This window comes from Hyperolius riggenbachi, chromosome 1, assembly GCF_040937935.1.
Source record: "Hyperolius riggenbachi isolate aHypRig1 chromosome 1, aHypRig1.pri, whole genome shotgun sequence".
Lineage (NCBI taxonomy): Eukaryota > Metazoa > Chordata > Amphibia > Anura > Hyperoliidae > Hyperolius > Hyperolius riggenbachi.
In genome coordinates this window covers 5481004-5501388 of record NC_090646.1, presented here as the reverse complement: position 1 = coordinate 5501388, position 20385 = coordinate 5481004, and the positions used below count along the sequence as shown (strand labels likewise).

General features: G+C 43.1%; 1 protein-coding gene across 1 annotated transcript in view; it reads left to right on the top strand.

The window, feature by feature from the left end:
• LOC137532699 (vomeronasal type-2 receptor 26-like) overlaps window positions 1-20385 on the top strand; it is a 59695-nt gene that overhangs the window by 7819 nt on the left and 31491 nt on the right. Inside the window, exons 2-3 of the mRNA XM_068253528.1 lie at window positions 909-1182; window positions 17906-18688. Coding sequence (XP_068109629.1) covers window positions 909-1182; window positions 17906-18688 — 1057 coding nt within the window. The remainder of the gene's footprint in view (window positions 1-908; window positions 1183-17905; window positions 18689-20385) is intronic.

The following is a 20385-nucleotide window of genomic DNA, read 5'->3' as shown; positions in this document are numbered from 1 at the left end:
AGTAAATTGAATATATGTTTGCAAGGTCTTTTTGACCCCCCCTCCCCCTTCCGTTCCCACTATTCTCCATAACACACCTAGCAAAATTGATGATTATATCATGTATGGAGGGTTATTAACCACTAAACTTGGTGCCATTGACTTCAATGCAGTTCGCAAAAAATGTTTTGTTGAACATTTTTGGTACCACCCTGAGGCTCGAGGAAATCTTCATGAGGCTGCCAGAGGCATATTTACCCAGCCATAAAGACTAGTTTATCAGAAAATACCAACTTTTGGCACTTTGACTACTAAGCTTAATTACTAACTTGGGGAGCCACCCTTCTAACTAACTCACCTCCAGGGCCTCTGAGCTGGCTGCCAGGCCCAATCCAATCTCCCCCATCACAGAATATCATTAGGTGTCCATAATATGTCCCCACAAATCATTTTAGGGTTCCCATTATTCAACTCCTCTGTTTCCTATACAGATTAAACACACACAGGAAGAGGGGCAACTTGAGGGGTCGCCACAGGTTTAGGGGTCCTGGGGCAATTGCCACCTTTACCTCTTTAGAGGTGGTGGTCCTGCTATCTATTATTCTATGGCCACCTTAACTAACTATTTTATCAGTCTGTCTGTCTGTCTGCCTGTCGGTCTATCTATTTATCTATCTAACTAACTAACTAACTAACTAACTAACTAACTAACTATTTTATGCATCTGCCTGTCTGTCCGTCCGTCCGTCCGTCCGTCCGTCCGTCCGTCCGTCCGTCCGTCTGTCTATCTATCTATCTATCTATCTATCTATCTATCTATCTATCTATCTATCTATCTATCTATCTATCTATCTATCTAATTATCTTATCCATCTGTCAGCCTCTCTATATTTTTAATCATTATATTTTCTTGCCCACAATCTTTACAGCCCGAGTTTGAAGGACTATTTAGAGCTCCGGATATTTGTACTCACAGTCAGAGAAATTAATGAGGATAAGGAGCTTCTCCCCAACGTTACTCTGGGGTATAAGTTACACGACAACTGCAGAGATCTGATACAGACTGTGCATAATATTATAACAATGTTATCAGGAGATGAGATGGAGGCTCCAAACTATTCCTGTATGAAGGAGGGGGAAGTAGCTGCCTTTGTGGGTGAGGATGGGATGGCAGAATTACTGGACATGTATGGCTACGTTATGGTAAGGACTGTTACCTGTATTTATGGCTATTCTGACTCATCGTGGCTTACAGAAGGGAGTACAGACCACATGACTCCAGCTCTGCCACCAACACGGAAGGAGTTTCCTGTTTATTGCATAGCACAGACAAGCAGGCACAGCGTTTCAGGAAGGTGCCCTTATCAAGTAAATGTTAACCTGAAAATTAAGACAATACTTACATTACACATAACACTTAAAGAAAAACATCCACCGTATGCATATAATTTGCAACAATTCTAATCAAAAAAACATAATTCAATTAAAAGATGGCAGAAGCGAGCTCGAATGAACCTTAGGAAAGGAAACACTTTAGTCCAAACTCATTGTTTAGGCCATACAGTTTTAGAATCCCTATTTTGTGTATCCAAAAACATTCTCTTTGTAAGAGTATCTGTGCGGGATCAGTGCCTTCAGGAAAGAATACCTCCTCTAACACACACCAGTGTAATTGTCTTGCTAGTGGTGGATTTGGTGCCATATTTTTGTTCTTGGGTTATAGACCACAGATTGGTGGCGAAGGTTCGTTCAGTACTCTGTTCTTTGAAGGTGTGAATATTTGATCTATATTAATTAATCCGTATGCATACAAAAAAAAAAGGAAGAAATTAATGCACAGTCATGTTTATCTGATCTGGGATGTGCAACATTATCACCCTATGATGATACTGCTGCAATTCTGACAGTTGTGACAAGGTAGCATATCAAACACTGCAGGACCCAAAAATGTTTGGATGCCAGATTTGGTCCTACCGATGTCAGCTCTGATGGGTGGCTGTTTCATCGCATCAATCACTGTGATACTCTCTTTTGCTAAAATCATGGGTGAGGATTGCAGCCTGTTTGGCATACAGGTCATAATTAGAGGTAATGCACTTGGCCCTTGTTTATTATTGCAATCAGTGAACGTGTTGCCATCAAAACCAGCATTCACATTCAAAAACAAAACCCTGTAGGTGACAACTCCATCTTATTATTAACCCATTCGCGTTCCGTCGTTTTCACGTGAGCAATGTTCACCTCCCATTCATAGCCTATAACTTTATCATTACTTATCACAATGAACTGATCTATATCTTGTTTTTTCTGCCACCAATTAGGCTTTCTTTGAGTGGTACATTTTGCTAAGAGTCACTTTACTGTAAATGCATTTTAACAGGAAGAATAAGAAAAAAACGGAAAAAAATCATTATTTCTCAGTTTTCAGCCATTATAGTTGTAAAATAATACATGCCTCCATAATTAAAACTCACGTATTGTATTTGCCCATATGTCCCGGTTATTACACCATTAAAATTATGTTCCTATCACAATGTATGGCGACAATATTTTATTTGGAAATAAAGGTGCATTTTTTCCGTTTTGCATCTATCACTATAAAAAAAAATATAGAAATATTTCATCTTTACATTGATATTTAAAAAGTTTAGACCCTTAGCTAAATATTAATGTGTTTTTTTTATTGTAATGTTTTTTGTTTTTTTTTATATTAAACATTTTATTTGGGTTGTTTTGGGAGGGTGGGATGTAAACAATAGGTTTATAATGTAAATGTGTGTTGATTTTTTTTTTTTTTACTTTTAGTTGTAGTATTACTTTTTGGCCACAAGATGGCGGCCATGAGTTTGTTTACATGACGTCACTCTAAGCGTAACATATGCTTAGAGAGACACATGGGGGACGCTACAGCAAGAAAAAGCGAAGCTTCCGAGAGAAGCTGTCGCTTTTTCAGCGGGGGAGAGGAATCAGTGATTGGGCACCATAGCCCGATTCACTGATTACCTGGCTAACGAACCACGGGCCGGGTTAACATTATTATTATTATTATTTTTTTACATAATAGTATATATATATATATATATATATATATATATATATATATATATTTTTTTTTTTTTTTTTTTTTTTGGGGGGGGGGGGGTTGTTTTAGCAAACTAAATGATACAGGCAAATAATGCATTGGGTACATTACTGATCTGGAGGGATGTACAGGTATCATGTACAATAAGCAACATCACAAAATTAAAAAGTGATAATAGTAACACAAATATTAGACAAGACAAATAACATTTATATCACACTTTTCTCCTGGCAGAATCAAAGCGCCAGAGCTGCAGCCACTAGGGGGAGCTCTAGAGGCAGTAGCAATGTTAGGAACACTTGCCCAAGGTCTCCTACTGAATACATGCTGGCTTACTGAGCAGACAGAGCCAAGATTTGAACTCTGGTCTCCTGTGTCAGAGGCAGAGCCCTTAACCATTACACCATTCAGCCACCACATATATGAAATGTACTTGAGTGAAATTGGTCTAGTACTGTATTACTTACTCCAGATTCAACCACAAGACTAGCTAGCACGACTAGTTGGGTGAGTGGAGTTCTCCAGCTGATCAGGACAATTGGAACAGTGATGAACCAACTGACATATTATTAAGCGCTTTGAGTCCTATGGGAGAAAAGCGCTATAGAAATGTTATTGTATTGTATATTGTTTATACCTTTAATAATCTGACCTTAAAACAAAGGTTCTAGAGCTTAACCTCTTGACGACCAGCTAACGCCGATTGTCGTAAACTGGTTGTCTGCGGGTTAAAATGGAAACGGCCGCTCGATCAAGCGGCCTTTCCATGTCAGTTCACGGAGGTTGCCTCAGAGAACAGCAGAAGAGACGCCGATCGCGGCTCGCCGGCAAAATCTAAACAGGCGGGGAAGAAATCCCCGCTGCTTACATCATACGGCGCTGCTGCGTAGCAGCGCCGTAAAGCAAATCGGCATTCCCCGGCCTCTGATTGGCCGGGGATCGCCGGCATATGATAGGCTGAAGCCTATCCTTCAATGCGCAGGACGGAAATCCGTCCTGCGCAGCTCACAGGGGGAGGGAGAGGGAGGGAGCGGTGAGACGGCGGAGAATGCTGCGGAGGAGGGCTTTGAAGAGCCCCCCCTGCTAAGCAAATGCAGCCGGCGGCAATCAGACCCCCCCAGCAGGACATTCCCCTAGTGGGGAAAAAAGGGGGGTAGTCTGATCGCCCTGCTGCACTCCTGATCGGTGCTGCGGGCTGTAGAGCCCACGCAGCACCGATCATTGAAAAATCCCCTGATCGGCAAGTGGTTAAGAAGGCATATTATGTGACGCCGGTAACCAACCAACTGCATGTGCGTAACAATAGCCCCAGCAACCCCTGCGATTGCTGGGGGGCCCAGACGCTTTGGGGTCCCCTCCTTCTCCCATCTGCATGCAGGGTAGCACAGGAAGCTTTATATTTACCTGCTTCCACTGCCACAAATCTCTGTGCCTCACAGCAGCATTCTCTGCTGCCCTTCATCCAGCGCATAATCATGTGACTTGCATCGGTCATGTGATAGAGAGCCAGCAGAAGAGAGAGTGTGCTGAGATGCATGGAGGAGACTTGCTGCACTGGAAGCAGGAAATATTGCACATGCTACTCTACATGGCTGCCCATCTGGCTCCTTGGGCCTTGGGGGTGGGGAGGCATAGATATAGGTGGCCCCATGCAAGTTGTTTTTGCAGGGGGGTACATGGTAGTTACACCCCTGCTCTGTGGAGTATCACACACAGAGATATGTAATCTTTCACACAGTGAAAAATAAGGCACTGGATTAGTAGTGTGCTTGTGTCTAATGTAGCACACAATTATAGCAGTAGTAGTGGGTAGTGGGCACAGTTGTGAATGGGTGCCAGTGGGCTTGTGGAGTGCCAGGCACAGAGATATGCAATAGCTTAAACACAATACATCAAAAAATAAGGCACTGAAGTAGTACTGTGCTTGTTTCTAATGTGGCACGCAATAGCAGTAAGCAGTAGTAATGGGCTCAGCTCTGGGTGGGTGCCTGTGGGCTGTGGAGTGTCTCATGCACCAAAAAAAAATAAAATAAAAATAAAAACAGCAGAAGGATGTAGTAGCCCTCAGAAGGGATTTTTGGGGTGCTTTAACAGCAAGTCAGTTGGCGAGGAACAACAAAAACAGGCCTAGCTAATGCTTTCCCTATATAAAGCAATGTCTCTCCTTACCTCTCACTATACCAGCCGAAGACTGAATGCAACATGGACGGCACAACTGCATTTTTAAACAGGGGTGGGGTGTTTAGGAGAGACTATATAGTAACAATAAACTAATGATATTCACTATATTATATACTAGTGATGATTGTATCAGCTAATTACAAATATGCAAAATGTTACATCCTTACATAATTACAATTTGCAAATTCAATTGATTTTTTTGTAATAATTTGTAATTTCAGGTAATGTTGGCGTAATTTAGTGGTGAATAATATCACAGCCTCCATACATGCGATCATCACCATTGCTACTTTGCTATATATGTTGAGGAAAATAGTTGGTACAAGATCTTGCAGTTTTTGAGAAAATCAATTTCAAATATGCAAACGAAAAATGGTTTTTAAACTCAGAAAAAAATTATAGTTTGAAAAAACATTTTTCCTTTGCATTTTTAAAATACTCCGTAACAAAAATTACATCCTGTTTTTTATCATCCTACATGTTCCAAAAGCTATTCTAATGTGTTCTGGCTTACTGCACCACTTTCTGCTATCACAGTCTCTGTAATAAATCAATGTATCTTTCCCCTGTCAGACTTGTCAGCCTGTGTCTGGAAGGCTGCCAAGTTCTTCAGTGTTGTGATTCTGTGATGCATCTCCCCCCTCCAGGCCCCTCTCTGCACACTGCCTGTGTGTTATTTAGATTAGTGCAGCTTCTCTCTGCTCTATTATCTTTTACAAGCTGGATAAATCATCCTCTGAGCTGGCTGGGCTTTCACATACTGAAGAATTACAGACAAGGGCAGAGCTGTTTGCAGGAAGAAACAAGCAGCCTGAAACTTCAGTGCATGAGAGATGCAGGGGGAAAGAAACACACAAATGATCTCTTGAGATTCAAAAGGAAGGCTGTATACAGCCTGCTTGTGTATGGATGTATTTTATATGTGTGGACATGCTGTACATCAACCTACTTCCTGTTTTGGTGGCCATTTTGTTTGTTTATAAACAAACTTTTTAAAACTGTTTTTAACCCCTTTTAATGCGGCGGGGAGCGGCAAAATTGTGACAGAGGGTAATAGGAGATGTCCCCTAACACACTGGTATGTTTACTTTTGTGCGATTTTAACAATACAGATTCTCTTTAAAAACGACAGGGTCTTTTTTAAAAATTATTATTTTTTGTCTTGTGCCCACTAATCTTCTTAAAGTGACCCTAAAGTCAGGAAGAAAAAATGAGTTTAACTCACCTGGGGCTTCCCTCAGCCCCCTGAAGCTGATCGGTGCCCACGCTGACTCCATCAGATGTCCCTGGACCGGCCGGCGGCGACTTCCGGTTTCGCCGTCACCGGCCGACAGGCTGGGAACGCGAGGGATTCTTCGCGTTCCCAGCCAGAATAGCGCACCCTATGCTGCTGTTGCAGCATAGGGAGGCCGCAATAGCAGCATAGGGGGCGCTATTCTGGCTGGGAACGCGAAGAATCCCTCGCGTTCCCAGCCTGTCGGTCGGTGACGGCAAAGCCGGAAGTCGCCGCCGGCCGGTCCAGGGACATCTGATGGAGTCAGCGTGGGCACCGATCAGCTTCAGTGGGCTGAGGGAAGCCCCAGGTGAGTTAAAGGGGAACTGAAGAGAGAGGTATATGGAGGCTGTCATGTTTATTTCCTTTTAATCAATACCAGTTGCCTGGTAGCCCTGCTGGTCTATTTCTCTGCAGTAGTATCTGATTAAAACCAGAAACAAGCATGCAGCTAGTCTTGTCAGATCAGACTTATAAGTCTGAACCACTGAAACACCTGATCTGCTGCATGCTTGTTCAGGGGCTATGGCTAATAGTATTAGAGGCAGAGGATCAGCAGGGCTGCCAGGCAACTGGTATTGTCTAAAAGGAAACAAACATGACAGCCTCCATATACCTCTCTCTTCAGTTCCCCTTTAAACTCATTGTTTTCCCTGACTTTAGGGTCACTTTAACATGTGTATCAATTTTGGTGACGACAATAGCATGTATGGGGACTTTGCTATTTACTGCTAGAGTCGGCATCAAAGTACGTTAAAATTACGCAAAAATTATGGAACATTTAGAATAATTACAACTACAGATGAAATGAATTATGATTTTTCCTGAAATTTCAATTTATAATGTTGCATCATCATTTTGATGCAAAATTACGTCAATGCGAAATTTGTGTTCATCCCTATTATACTACCTAAATACTATATATAATCAAACTACACTACATATAACTACTAGTGATGTAGCAAACAACAAATGTTCTCTTTGCAAATGTGAATTTGAATGTGAATTTACTGCAAAGGTTAGCGAACCGGCTGTTTGCTGCGGCCGCCAATTTTAGAGGTTAATAACAAAGCCCTGGTGCATGCTAGAAACACCCATTTTGCACGGTATGTTAAAGGGGAACTGAAGAGAGAGGTATATGGAGGCTGCCATGTTTATTTCCTTTTAAGCAATACCAGTTGCCTGGCAGCCCTGCTGATCCTCTGCCTCTAATACTATTAGCCATAGACCCTGAACAAGCATGCAGCAGATCAGGTGTTTCAGACTTTAAAGTCAGACCTGACAAGACTAGCTGCATGCTTGTTTCTGGTGTTATTCAGATACTACTGCAGAGAAATAGATCAGCAGGGCTGCCAGGCAACTGGTATTGATTAAAAGGAAATAAATATGGCCACCTCCGTATACCTCTTACTTCAGATCCCCTTTAACCTGCTGAGCGGTCTGGACGAGCTCAGCTCGTCCAACACCGCCAGAGGCTGCAGCTCAGGCCCTGCTGGGCCGATTTGCACCAAATAAAAAGCAGCACACGCAGCCGGCACTTTGCCAGCCGCGTGTGCTGCCTGATCGCCGCTGCAGCGCGGCGATCCGCCGCGTGCAGCGGCGAAAGAGGGTCCCCCCAGCCGCCCGAGCCCAGCGTAGCCGGAACAAACAGTTCCGGCCAGCGCTAAGGGCTGGATCGGAGGCGGCTGACGTCAAGACGTCGGCTGACGTCAATGACGTCACTCCGCTCGTCGCCATGGCGACGAGGGAAGCGAAACACGGAGGGCCGCTCATTGCGGCCTTCCGTGTTATCTCTTGCCGCCGGAGGCGATCGGAAGATCGCCTCCGGAGCGCCCTCTAGTGGGCTTTCATGCAGCCAACTTTCAGTTGGCTGCATGAAATAGTTTTTTTTTTATCTAAAAAAAACCCTCCCGCAGCCACCCTGGCGATTTAATCAGAACGCCAGGGTGGTTAAGGAGAGTGGGGACAAGACAAAAAAAATCAAAAAGACCTTATAGTTTTTGAGAAAATTAATTTTAAAGTTTTTGTTCTGAGTGTGGGAAACGTTTTAAAGCAGGAGGATTAGCTATATATAAGTAGATAAATACTTGCTCTACTTACATAACACATGTATTGCACTGTCCAAGTTTTGATTTCAGTGAATTTTATATAGTAAATGAAGAGAATTCTGTACTGGTGGGAACCATGTCTTTTGCCCACAGTTTGAGGCTAAATCCTGATGCCATTTCTTCCCATTTTTTTTTCTCCAATGCTGAGTCACCTCAGCCAACTCAACCTTGCTTGTAAACACAAGTGAGCAGAGGATCAGCCTCACCTCCTCCTGGGGCACCGGAGTTGGGGAAGCGCCCCTTGTCCATGGATTGGACAAGGGCTCCAGGGGGGGGGGGAGGGGAAGGCTTGGCCGCCCCTCCCCCCCATACCATGGACCATGTGGGCTGGTATAGATGAGGGTGTGAAGGCCCACATGGCTGGGGCTCTACATTCTGGCTATCCCAGTCTGCATGGGGACAAGGAGTTAAACAATTTAGGGAGGGGGGTCCTCATATTTTTTTTTTATTTCCCATGCTCTGAGCAATGAGCATGTATGAAAATAAAAATAAATGCATTTATGTACATGTTAATACATTATCTGTCATTTTACCACAGTAACTTTGCTACTTTTTTTCCTCAAAATGTAACATCAATTTTCACAAAAACTGTAAAGTCTTTTTGAAAAGTTTCTTTCCCTCTTGTTTGCCCTCCTTAATACACCCTTCACATTTAGTGTTTCTAGCATGTGCGGGGGCTTTGCTATTAACCGCCAAATTCAGCTGCCATTAAAACATTTCCCACGCTCAGAACAAGAACTTTAAAATCCATTTTCTCAAAAACTATAAGATCTTTTTGAAATGTTTTTCTTCCTCTTCTTCCCATGCTACTTCTTAATAGAGATGTCATGAACATAGAATTTTCCATTTGCGAATGGTGAATGCGAACTTCCGCAAAATGTTCGTGAAAAGGCGAATCTGGCGAACCGCCATAGACTTCAATGGACAGGTGAATTTTACAATCCTGTCTGGCCACAAAAGTGATGAAAAAGTTGTTTCAAGGGATCTAATACCTGGAGGGGGGCATGCTAGAGGGGCATGCTAGAGGGGGATCCATGCCAAAAGTCTCACCAAAAATTACGGAGCTGACGCAAAGTCGGGTTTTAAACCATAATGATATCACATTATGCACAGCTCTGGGTGTCAGTGGGCTGTGGAGAGTCTCACACAGAGAAATGCAATAGTGCTATCAGAATACAGTGACATAATAATGCACTGGAGTGGTTCTGTGCCTGCAACTTAATGAGGCAACAGCAGTAGTGTGCACACAGTTTTGGGTGACAGTGGGCTGCGGATTATCACACACACACAAAACACAGGAGACTGATGTGCTAACCCTCAAAAGGGCTGTTTGAGGTGCTTTCACAGCAAGTAAGGAACAAGAACGCAAGCCTAGCTAATGCTTTCCCTACCTATCTGCAGATAGTCTGAACCTGCTCTCACTAACAGTCAGCAGCTAGCAGAGAATCAATCCAATATGACCACAGCAACTGTTTTTTGCTGGGGGGGGGGGGGTCCAGGAAGGGGTGTTAGCACTGTTTGGCTGCCATGTGTCTGTTGACTGTGAGGTAAGGGGTCAAAGTTTAGCTCAATGATGATGTATAGGAGGCGAATCGAACATGGCAAATGTTCACTGTTCGCCGCTAACTGTTCGGGCCATCTCTACTTCTTAACATACCCTGCAAATCTGGTGTTTCTAGCACATGCAAGGGCTTTGCTATTAACAGCTAAATTTGGTGGCTGCTGAAACATTAAAAGATGTTTGTGGCCAGTGTCTTTAATGTAAAAAATGCAAGCACAATTTTTTTACAAAAAAATGGTGCTAATTGCGAATGGGGAAGAGCACAAGTTCGCCAGGAACTGTCTGCCGGCAAACTGTTAGGGCCATCTCTAATAATTACACTATTTTGTTTTCTAACTATATTTAAAGGAATACTATCAATACCCAAGTGTTCTAAAATGACAGTGTGCAAATAATGTCTAAGTAGCTGTGTTAACATGTTCCTACTTTTTATGTTAAATATCAGAGGCAAAAGCTATAATTCATGGTGTGTAGATTTTAGCTATGTGTGGAATGTCTCATTTGCAGAGGTGCATCTCTGCAGTCTGACATGCTAAGAACACTGTGTAATATTGAAGCAGATTATTTGAAAACAGGTATCAGGTTTCACACACTATAGTATTTTACAAATGTTTATGTTGCACATAGGATACATTTCCTCTGCTCTCTGTGAGAGAACTCTCTGCCTGTCTCTGACTGAGCTCTCTGCACACAGGGTTAACTGATACACTCTGTGAGGGAATTTCCTCCCTCCCCTCATGGCTGAGTCTGCGGTCAGAATTGCCATCAGAAAATTGTGAAAGTAATTAGATAACAGTAATCAAATAGATAAGCAGTGAAATGTATACACCAGTACTTAGCAGCACTTCCCAAACATTTTCTACCTCAATTGAAATAAACATGTTAATCAATAGTGCCCCTTTAAACACACTACAGTATATACTAACTATATACCTATATACACTTTTTATATAGTACTATGTATAATCGTGCTAGACTGTATATTAGCTATATATCTTACAGTGGGATGTGAAAGTTTGGGCAACCTTGTTAATCGTCATGATTTTCCTGTATAAATCATTGGTTGTTCCGAAAAAAAAATGTCAATTAAATTTATCATATAGGAGACACACACAGTGATATTTGAGAAGTGAAATTAAGTTTATTGGATTTACAGAAAATGTGCAATAATTGTTTAAACAAAATTAGGCAAGTGCATAAATTTGGGCACTGTTGTCATTTTATTGATGTCAAAACCTTTAGAACTAATTATTGGAGCTCAAATTGGCTTGGTAAGCTCAGTGACCCCTGAACTACATACACAGGTGAATCCAATTATAAGAAGGAGTATTTAAGGTGGTCAATTGTAAGTTTCCCTCCTCTTTTAATTTTCTCTGAAGAGTAGCAACATGGGGGTCTCAAAACAACTCTCAAATGACCTGAAGACAAAGTTTGCTCACCATCATGGTTTAGGGGAAGGATACAGAAAGCTGTATAAGACATTTCAGATGTGTGTTTCCACAGTTAGACACATACTGAGGAGATGGAAGACCACAGTAGTGTTGGGCGAACACCTGGATGTTCGGGTTCGGGTCCATTCGGCCGAACATGGGCCAGATGTTCGGCATGTTCGGCCCGAACCCCGAACTCAATGGAAGTCAATGGGACCCCTGAACATGTCGATTTTGGGGGCCCTATGGGGTCGCAGGCATAAGGGGGGAGCTTGCCCCGATCGCGCGGGGGGGGGGGGGGTCGGAAATTCCCCCCACCTCCTCCGCTAGCGCTCCCCCTCTGCCCGCTTCCCCATAAAAAAAGTTTGCAGAAAGTTAACAGTACCTGCTGTGGCTGGCTGGCTGGCAGTGCCAGTGACTACTAGGAGACGCTTTGAACTTGAGGCCGTCATGCGTACCCTCGTATGCGTCATCACGTAGAGGACGTGAGGTCAGAGAAAGGGCGGAAGTACCACAAGGGTACTACCGCTGAACCGCCCGCTGCCCAGCCTCAAGTTCAAAGCGTCTCCTAGTAGTCACTGGCACTGCCAGCTAGTGTTGGGCGAACAGTGTTCGCCACTGTTCGGGTTCTGCAGAACATCACCCTGTTCGGGTGATGTTCGCGTTCGGCCGAACACCTGGTGGTGTTCGGCCAAACTGTTCGGGTTCGCCCGAACGGCTCATTGCCTGGCCGAACAGGGCCCCTGTTCGGCACGAACAGGGCCCTGTTCGCCCGAATACTGGCCCCCTATGGGGTCGCAGGCATAAGGGGGGAGCATGCCCCGATCGCGGGGGGGGTCGGAAATTCCCCCCACCCCCTCCGCTAGCGCTCCCCCCTCTGCCCGCTTCCCCATTCAAAAGTTAGGAAGTGAAACTGTACCTGTGCGGCCGGTAGTGGGTGACTGGCAGTGGGCGGCACTATGGAGAGACTGAGGAGGAGGAGGAGTCCGGAGAGTGACGCGTTGAGGGAGGCCGGGCAGTGGGCGGATCAGCAGTAGTACGGTACTACTGCTGATCCGCCCGCTGCCCGGCCTCCCTCAACGCGTCACTCTCCGGACTCCTCCTCCTCCTCAGTCTCTCCATAGTGCCGCCCACTGCCAGTCACCCACTACCGGCCGCACAGGTACAGTTTCACTTCCTAACTTTTGAATGGGGAAGCGGGCAGAGGGGGGAGCGCTAGCGGAGGGGGTGGGGGGAATTTCCGACCCCCCCCCGCGATCGGGGCATGCTCCCCCCTTATGCCTGCGACCCCATAGGGCCCCCAAAAGCGGGATGTTCGGGGAGTTCGGGGTTCGGCCCGAACATGCCGAACATTGCGGCCATGTTCGGCGAACTTTCCCGAACCCGAACATCCAGGTGTTCGCCCAACACTACTGCCAGCCAGCCAGCCACAGCAGGTACTGTTAACTTTCCGCAAACTTTTTTTATGGGGAAGCGGGCAGAGGGGGGAGCGCTAGCGGAGGGGGTGGGGGGAATTTCTGACACCCCCCCGCGATCGGGGCATGCTCCCCCCCTTATGCCTGCGACCCCATAGGGGGGCCGTATTCGGGCGAACAGGGCCCTGTTCGGGCCCTGTTCAGGGGGCATTGAGTAGTTCGGGCGAACCCGAACTCGAACATCACCCGAACAGGGTGATGTTCTGCAGAACCCGAACAGTGGCGAACACTGTTCGCCCAACACTAGACCACAGGCTCAGTTCAAGTTAAGGCTCAAAGTGGCAGACCAATAAAAATCTCAGATAGACAGAAGCGACGAATGGTGAGAACAGTCAGAGTCAACCCACAAACCAGCACCAAAGACCTACAACATCATCTTGCTGCAGATGGAGTCACTGTGCATCGTTCAACCATTTGGCGCACTTTACACAAAGAGATGCTGTATGCGAAATTTATGCAGAGAAAGCCTTTTCTCCGCCCACAGCACAAACAGAGCCACTTGAGGTACGCTAAAGCACATTTGGACAAGCCAGCTTCATTTTGGAATAAGGTGCTGTGGACTGATGACACTAAAATAGAGTTATTTGGGCATAACAAGGGGTGTTCTGCATGGAGGAAAAAGAACACAGCATTCCAAGAAAAACACCTGCTACCTACAGTAAAATATGGTGGTGTTTCCATCATGCTGTGGGCTGTGTGGCCAGTGCAGGGACTGGGAATCTTGTATGAGTTGATGGACGCATGAATTCCACTCAGTATCAGCAGATTCTGGAGACCAATGTCCAGGAATCAGAGACAAAGCTGAAGCTGTGCCGGGGCTGGATCTTTCAACAAGACAGTGACCCTAAACACTGCTCAAAATCCACTATGGCATTCATGCAGAGGAACAAGTACAATGCTCTGGAATGGCCACCTCAGACCCCAAACCTGAATATAATTGAAAATCTGTGGTGTGAGTTAAAGAGAGCTGTCCATGAATGATCAAGAGATGTTTTGTAAAGATGAATGGTCCAAAATATCTTCAACCAGAATCCAGACTCTCATTGGAACCTTTAGGAAGTGTTTAGAGGCTGTAATTTCTGCAAAAGGTGAATCTACTAAATATGGATTTCATTTCTTTTTTGTGGTGCCCAAATGTATGCACCTGCCTAATTTTGTTTAAACAATCATTGCACACTTTCTGTAAATGCAATAAAATTAATTTAACTTTTCAAATATGACTGTGTGTGTCTCCTATATGATATATTAAGCTGACATGTTTTTAGGGCCCTTTCACACCAGAGGGATTTTTCGGCGTTTTAACGCCACGGCCGAAGTTGGCGTTTTGCTAGGTAAAAGAAAGTCCATAGACTTTCATTTTACCTTTCACATCTAACTCGGCGTTTTGGAGCGTTGCGTTTCAACGCTCCCAGGAGCTTTTTCAGGGCTGTTTACAGCTGAAGTTGGCTGTTGGCGTTTCAATGATAGTCAATAGAAAACGCCAACTTCAGCGTTTTCAAAGCGTTTTCAAAGCGTTTTACAGCTAACTTGTTCACTTATTTTTATAGAAGAAAAAAAAAAGGACGTTTTCATATGAGCTGTAAAACTCTTTCAAAAGGCTTTGAAAACGCTTTGAAAACGCTATGTATTGGCGTTAAGCAAAAGGCTGACTTTCAGCCTTTTCTACCGCAGCCTCTAATGTGAAAGAGCCCTTATTGTAACAACCAACGGTTTATACAGGAAAATCATGACAATTAACAAGGTTACCCAAACTTTCGCATCACACTGTATATACACTATACTATATACTACCTAAATAACACATACACATGCTACACTGTACTAACTATATACCTTTATACCATGTATATGCTATACAGTACTACATACTACCTTAATAATATGTATATTTAAACTTTACTATATCCTACTAATATAGGTCGGATGTTTGGATGTTTGTTACTCGATCACGCAAAAATGGCTGAACGGATTTGAATGAAATTTGGCACACACATAGTACATTACCTGGAATAAAGTATAGGATACTTTTTATTCCCATAACCAAAAAGGGGGCGGAGACAAATACAAATTTCACTGGAAAATGTAAACTGCAGTCACTTACACTGTTAATGGTAGGGTTCTCAAACTTTGCACAGTTGGTCGCTGAGTGACTAGGATTAATATTCAGTAAAGTGGGTGGAGCCTATAAAAGCCAATCAAAATACACCTATTTTCAAGGGAAATATTGACATTGCTGCCATTCTTACACTGTTAATGGCACAAGCCTCAAACCTGGTACAGTTGATCATTGGGTGACTAGGGTTCAAATTAAGAAAGGGGGTGGAGCCACAAACAGCCAATCAGATTTGTTTCATTCAAATGCAAATTATTGATGCCAAACACTGCAAAGCTCACAAACTTGGTAATTGAGTAATTGATTAATTGTATGCTTGGGTTAGTAAAAGTGGGCGCAGCCAACACCAGCCAGATACATTACCGGGCAACAACCAGGTCATCAGTGGGCGGAGACAAAATACAAATTTCACTGGGAACATGTAAACAGCAGCCATTCTTACACTGTTAATGGTAGGGTTCTCAAACTTTGCACAATTGAATATGGGGTGAATGGGATTAATATTCAGAAAAGTGGATGGAGCCTACAAAAGCTAATCAAAATTCACCTATTGATCTTCAAGGGGAATATGTAATTGCTGTCTTTCTTGCACTGTTAATGGCACAAGCCTTAAACCTGGTACAGTTGGTCATTGGGTGACTGGGGTTCAAATTCAGAAAAAGGGGTGGTGCCACAAACAGCCAATCAGATTTTTTTTCATTTCAATGCAAATTTTCTGATGCCAAAGACTGCAAAGCTCACAAACTTGGTCATTGAGTAATTGTGTGTTAGGGTTAGAAAAAGTGGGTGGAGCCAACACCAGCCAAATACATACTCGAGCATTGTCAGGACATCAGTGGGCGGAGACAAATAACAATTTAATTGGGAAAATGTAAACTACAGCCATTCTTACACTGTTATTGGTAGGGTTCTCAAAATTTGCACAGTTGGTCACTGGGTGACTGGGATTCATATTCAGAAAAGTGAGTGGAGCCTACAAAAGCCAATCAAAATCCACCTATTGATTTTCAAGGGGGAATATTTAATTGCTGCCATTCTTGCACTGTTAATGGCACAAGCCTCTTGCACTGTTAATCACCTGTACCTGGTACAGTTGGCCATTGGGTGATTGGGGTTCAAATTCAGAAAAGGGATGGAGCCACAGCCAATCAGATTTATTTTATTTCAATGCAAATTATTCATGCCAAAGACCACAAAGCTCACACACTTGGTCATTAAGTAATTGAGTAATTGTGTGTTAGTGTTAGGAAAATTGGGTGGAGCCAACGCTGTACGCAATACATACCCGGGCAACGCCGGGCCACCAGCTAGTACAAACTATATACTATATATAATCCCAGTGCACTATATACTAACTATATACTTATATACTACTCTGTACTATAAGCACCTATTCAAACAATATAACAATATACACTTCTATATATACTACACTATGCTATACAACATTATACTCTAATATACTATATTACCCCATATACTATACTACACCTACACTATACACTTTATATAATGTAAAACAATCTTTTTTTAACACAATCTCTATGATATGTTCTCTCAAACAGAGATAGAGAGATTTGCTACATATGTTAAAGCGGAATATAACCCTGCATTTTCAACTTTGCTTTAAAACATTATTTACAGCATATTATATGCAAAAAGCATTTTTTTTTACTAGCATTGGAAGGGTTAAACACAGAGGTTTAAAGTTCTGTGGAGAGATATGCAGAAGTTCAGATTGTTACATTCTATTTAGTTATATGTATCTATTGAGAAATGTTACACACTCTTTGGCTGTCCTCCAGCTCCTTCTCAGTCAGAGAGAGTGAGTCACATTCAACACTTAGATACATTTATGTAAACAAAATGTATCTATTTCAGCTTCGGATGCGTCTGCAGAAATCTCCAGGTACCTTAAAGCACTGTGTAACCCTTCCAATGCTGTTCTAGTAAAAAAAAATGCTGGTTGCATATAATATACTGTAAATAATGTTTTAGAGCAAAGTTGAAATGCAGGGTTATATTCCGCTTTAAGGGGAAGAGTTGGAAAATTCAATAAAGAAAAAAAAATCTTTGAGTTTTTGAGATAACCAATTTTGAAGATGCAAAGGAAAAATCTTTTTTAAACTGACATTTTTCGGAGTTAAAAAAAAAATAAAATAAAAATAACATTTTTGCTTTGTATTTTCTGTGAACCGATTATTTCAAAACTAAGAAGTCTTTATTTGACTTGTCCTCACTCTTTTCCTTAACAGAGACATTTTGGTGACAACAACATGTGTGGGGGCTTTGATGCTCGATCCTAATGTTGGCAGAAAACTATGCAAACATTTTCATAATTACGCAAATTACGAATGGATTACCTCAAATCAATTGAATGTCCAAATCGGAATTATGTATGGCTGTGATTGCAAAAAAAAAAAAAATGAAATGTGGGTAATCTTAATGAGCAGATTACTATCATCACTAATTAAGGCCAATACCCCACCTGGCCCGTTCTTGTAGCCAAAGTAATAGCAGTTACTGTACATAATAATATTATGAAGGCAGAGAATAGAATTAATCTGGATTGCCATGTATAAATGCCACTCTACAGATTAAGAAATTCATTTCAAAGTGGACTACACAATTAAAGACGAGTCCAAGAACACAGATTACAAACTAAGTTTCAACATCAAAATGTCATTTATGTGTCCTTCACAGATCAGCTATGACACCGATGATCGTCTATCACAGAAACATGAGGGTCATAAAGCATTTTTCAATGTTGCTCCAAATGATCTTCTTCGATTTCCGGCCATCTCTTCTTGTCTGAAGCACTTTGGGTGGAACTGGGTTGGAGTCATCACATCAGACGAGGAGAGCACCAAGATAGAGCTGCAGGAGCTGAGAAAAGAGTTGGACAGTAACGAGATCTGCATTGCCTACGTCCTTAACAGTGACAGGAACAGGAATTCAGAATCAGTAAATGTCATTGAGAAATCCAAAGGTAGAGTGATAATTGTCTTTGGAAAATTGTCTTCTACTCAATTGTTTTTGGCTGGATTAGACGATGTCCTGCGTAACATAACATTAATCCTCCATGAATCCTGGATCTACAGCTTCCATCAGAGAACAGATTGTCAGCTTTCTCTTAATTGCAGTTTAATGTTTATGCCAGGACACAAGCAATACTCCACGCAGGTTCTTAGCAATTTAAAACGGTACGAATTGTCAAGTGATATTGTACTTCAAGATCTGTTGTACCTTCTTTTGTTACAGAACAATATATCTAAAGGTTTTAATATAAAATATCTGACTTCAAAGCTATTTTTGAAAATGCCTGAAAGAGAAAAGTTTGCATTTTTATATAAGCTGTATTCTGAGATCAGTAATATGAATTTCCCAAGCCACTTCTCTGTGTACACAGCTGTGTATAGCCTGGCCTATGCCTTACATGACATGCAGAGATACAGCAAATCCACAACAAACAGATACAAAACAAAGGTAAATAATAATATCATAATAATATCATCATCATCATCTCTTCATAGGGCTTGATTTACAAAAGGGTGCTAACATAGTTAGCACACCTAAAAGCTTTGGACATGCAAACTAGGGTGCTGAGTAGCTTGCACATCCAAAGCTGTTTCTGATCAAGCGTTAAGTTGGTGCATGCGAAACGTCGCACTGTCTGTGTGTAAAATAGCTTATCAGGCTATTTTGCATGCGGACGGTGCAACGTTTCTCGCACAATGGTGCGCGCAAACTTAGTGCTAAACTTTGCACGCGCAAACGTTTGTGCACATATTAGTGCGTGCAAAGGCACTTTCACTGGCGTGCTAACACTTAGCACCCTTTTGTGAATCAAGCCCATAGAATGCAGTACTTTCCCATAGCACAATGCGATATCCTCACCCGGAAAAAAATTATATATATTAACTGACCGGAGGCTAAGATACCTAAGGTACTTAGTATTAATAGAAAGGACCAAAACATATGAAATCTTGCAAAGTCAAATGGTACAAAAATATCAAACAACTTTATTGGCATTAGAGATGGCCCGACCAGATCCAAGTGAACTTTGGGTGGTTCGCGATCGCATGCGAACGCAAACTTTCCCAGAAGTTCGGTTCGCCCCCATAGTGCACCATTAGGGTCAACTTTGACCCTCTACATCACAGTCAGCAGGCCCGTTGTAGCCAATCAGGCTACACTATCTCCTGGAGCCACTCCCCCCTTATATAAGGCAGGCAGCGCCGGCAATTATAGTCGTTTGTGTCCCTGTAGTAATTAGTGAAGGGAAAGCTGCTGGAAGACTCTCATAGGGAAAGATTAGTTAGGCTCTTGTAAGCTTGTTAGCTTGTTCCTGGCTGATTGTTGTTCCTAAAATAGCACCTCACAACTGCTCTTTTGAGACCTAATCTTGTTCTTGTGCTTTTTTTTTCCGCCGCACCTTCACCTGGGGGGGGTTCATGTTGCCATCTGGGGGTCCCCTTTAACAAGCAGATCCCCGGAGGCAGCCCCCTTCCCAGGAGAGACAAGCAAAATTTCTTGTTTCAAAGGTAAATTTTTTGTGTGCCCAGCCTCTGCTATACACATGCAGAGGCTTACTGTGACCATTCAGTGGCAGGAGTTCGTCGGTGTGGGAGGCTGGTGGGATGTCCTAAGAGGATACTGGTGTGGGACGACTCCTGAGGATACTGGCGTGGGATAATCGCAAGGTAAGTATCCCAAGTTAAACTACAACAATAAAGGACTTTTTTCGTTGTCTTGTTTTTATTTATTGTTTTAACTTTTTGTGGAAATGGGTAAAGGGCACTTTGTACTCCTATACTCATTTCTCCTGGGGAGGGGGCGGCCTCCGGGGATCCACTTGTTAAAGGGGAACCCCGGATGGCACCATGAAACCCCCCAGGACGTTGTCGCCCCCACCTCCTCCTGGGCCACTGGAGGTGGGGAAGAGCCCCTTGTCCATGCATTGGACAAGGGCTCTGAGGGAGAGGGGAAGGCTTGGCCACCCCTCTCCTCCAGAGCCCCCCCATACCATGGACCATGCGGGCTGGTATAGCTCAGGGTGTGTATTTAAACAAAAAAGACAAGGAGCCCCCTCCCTAATAATCTGATGATAAGCAAAGGCAATCAATCAGGTATAACTCAGGACAGAATCAATGAAAAAATCTTTATTTATGACCAGCTAAAAT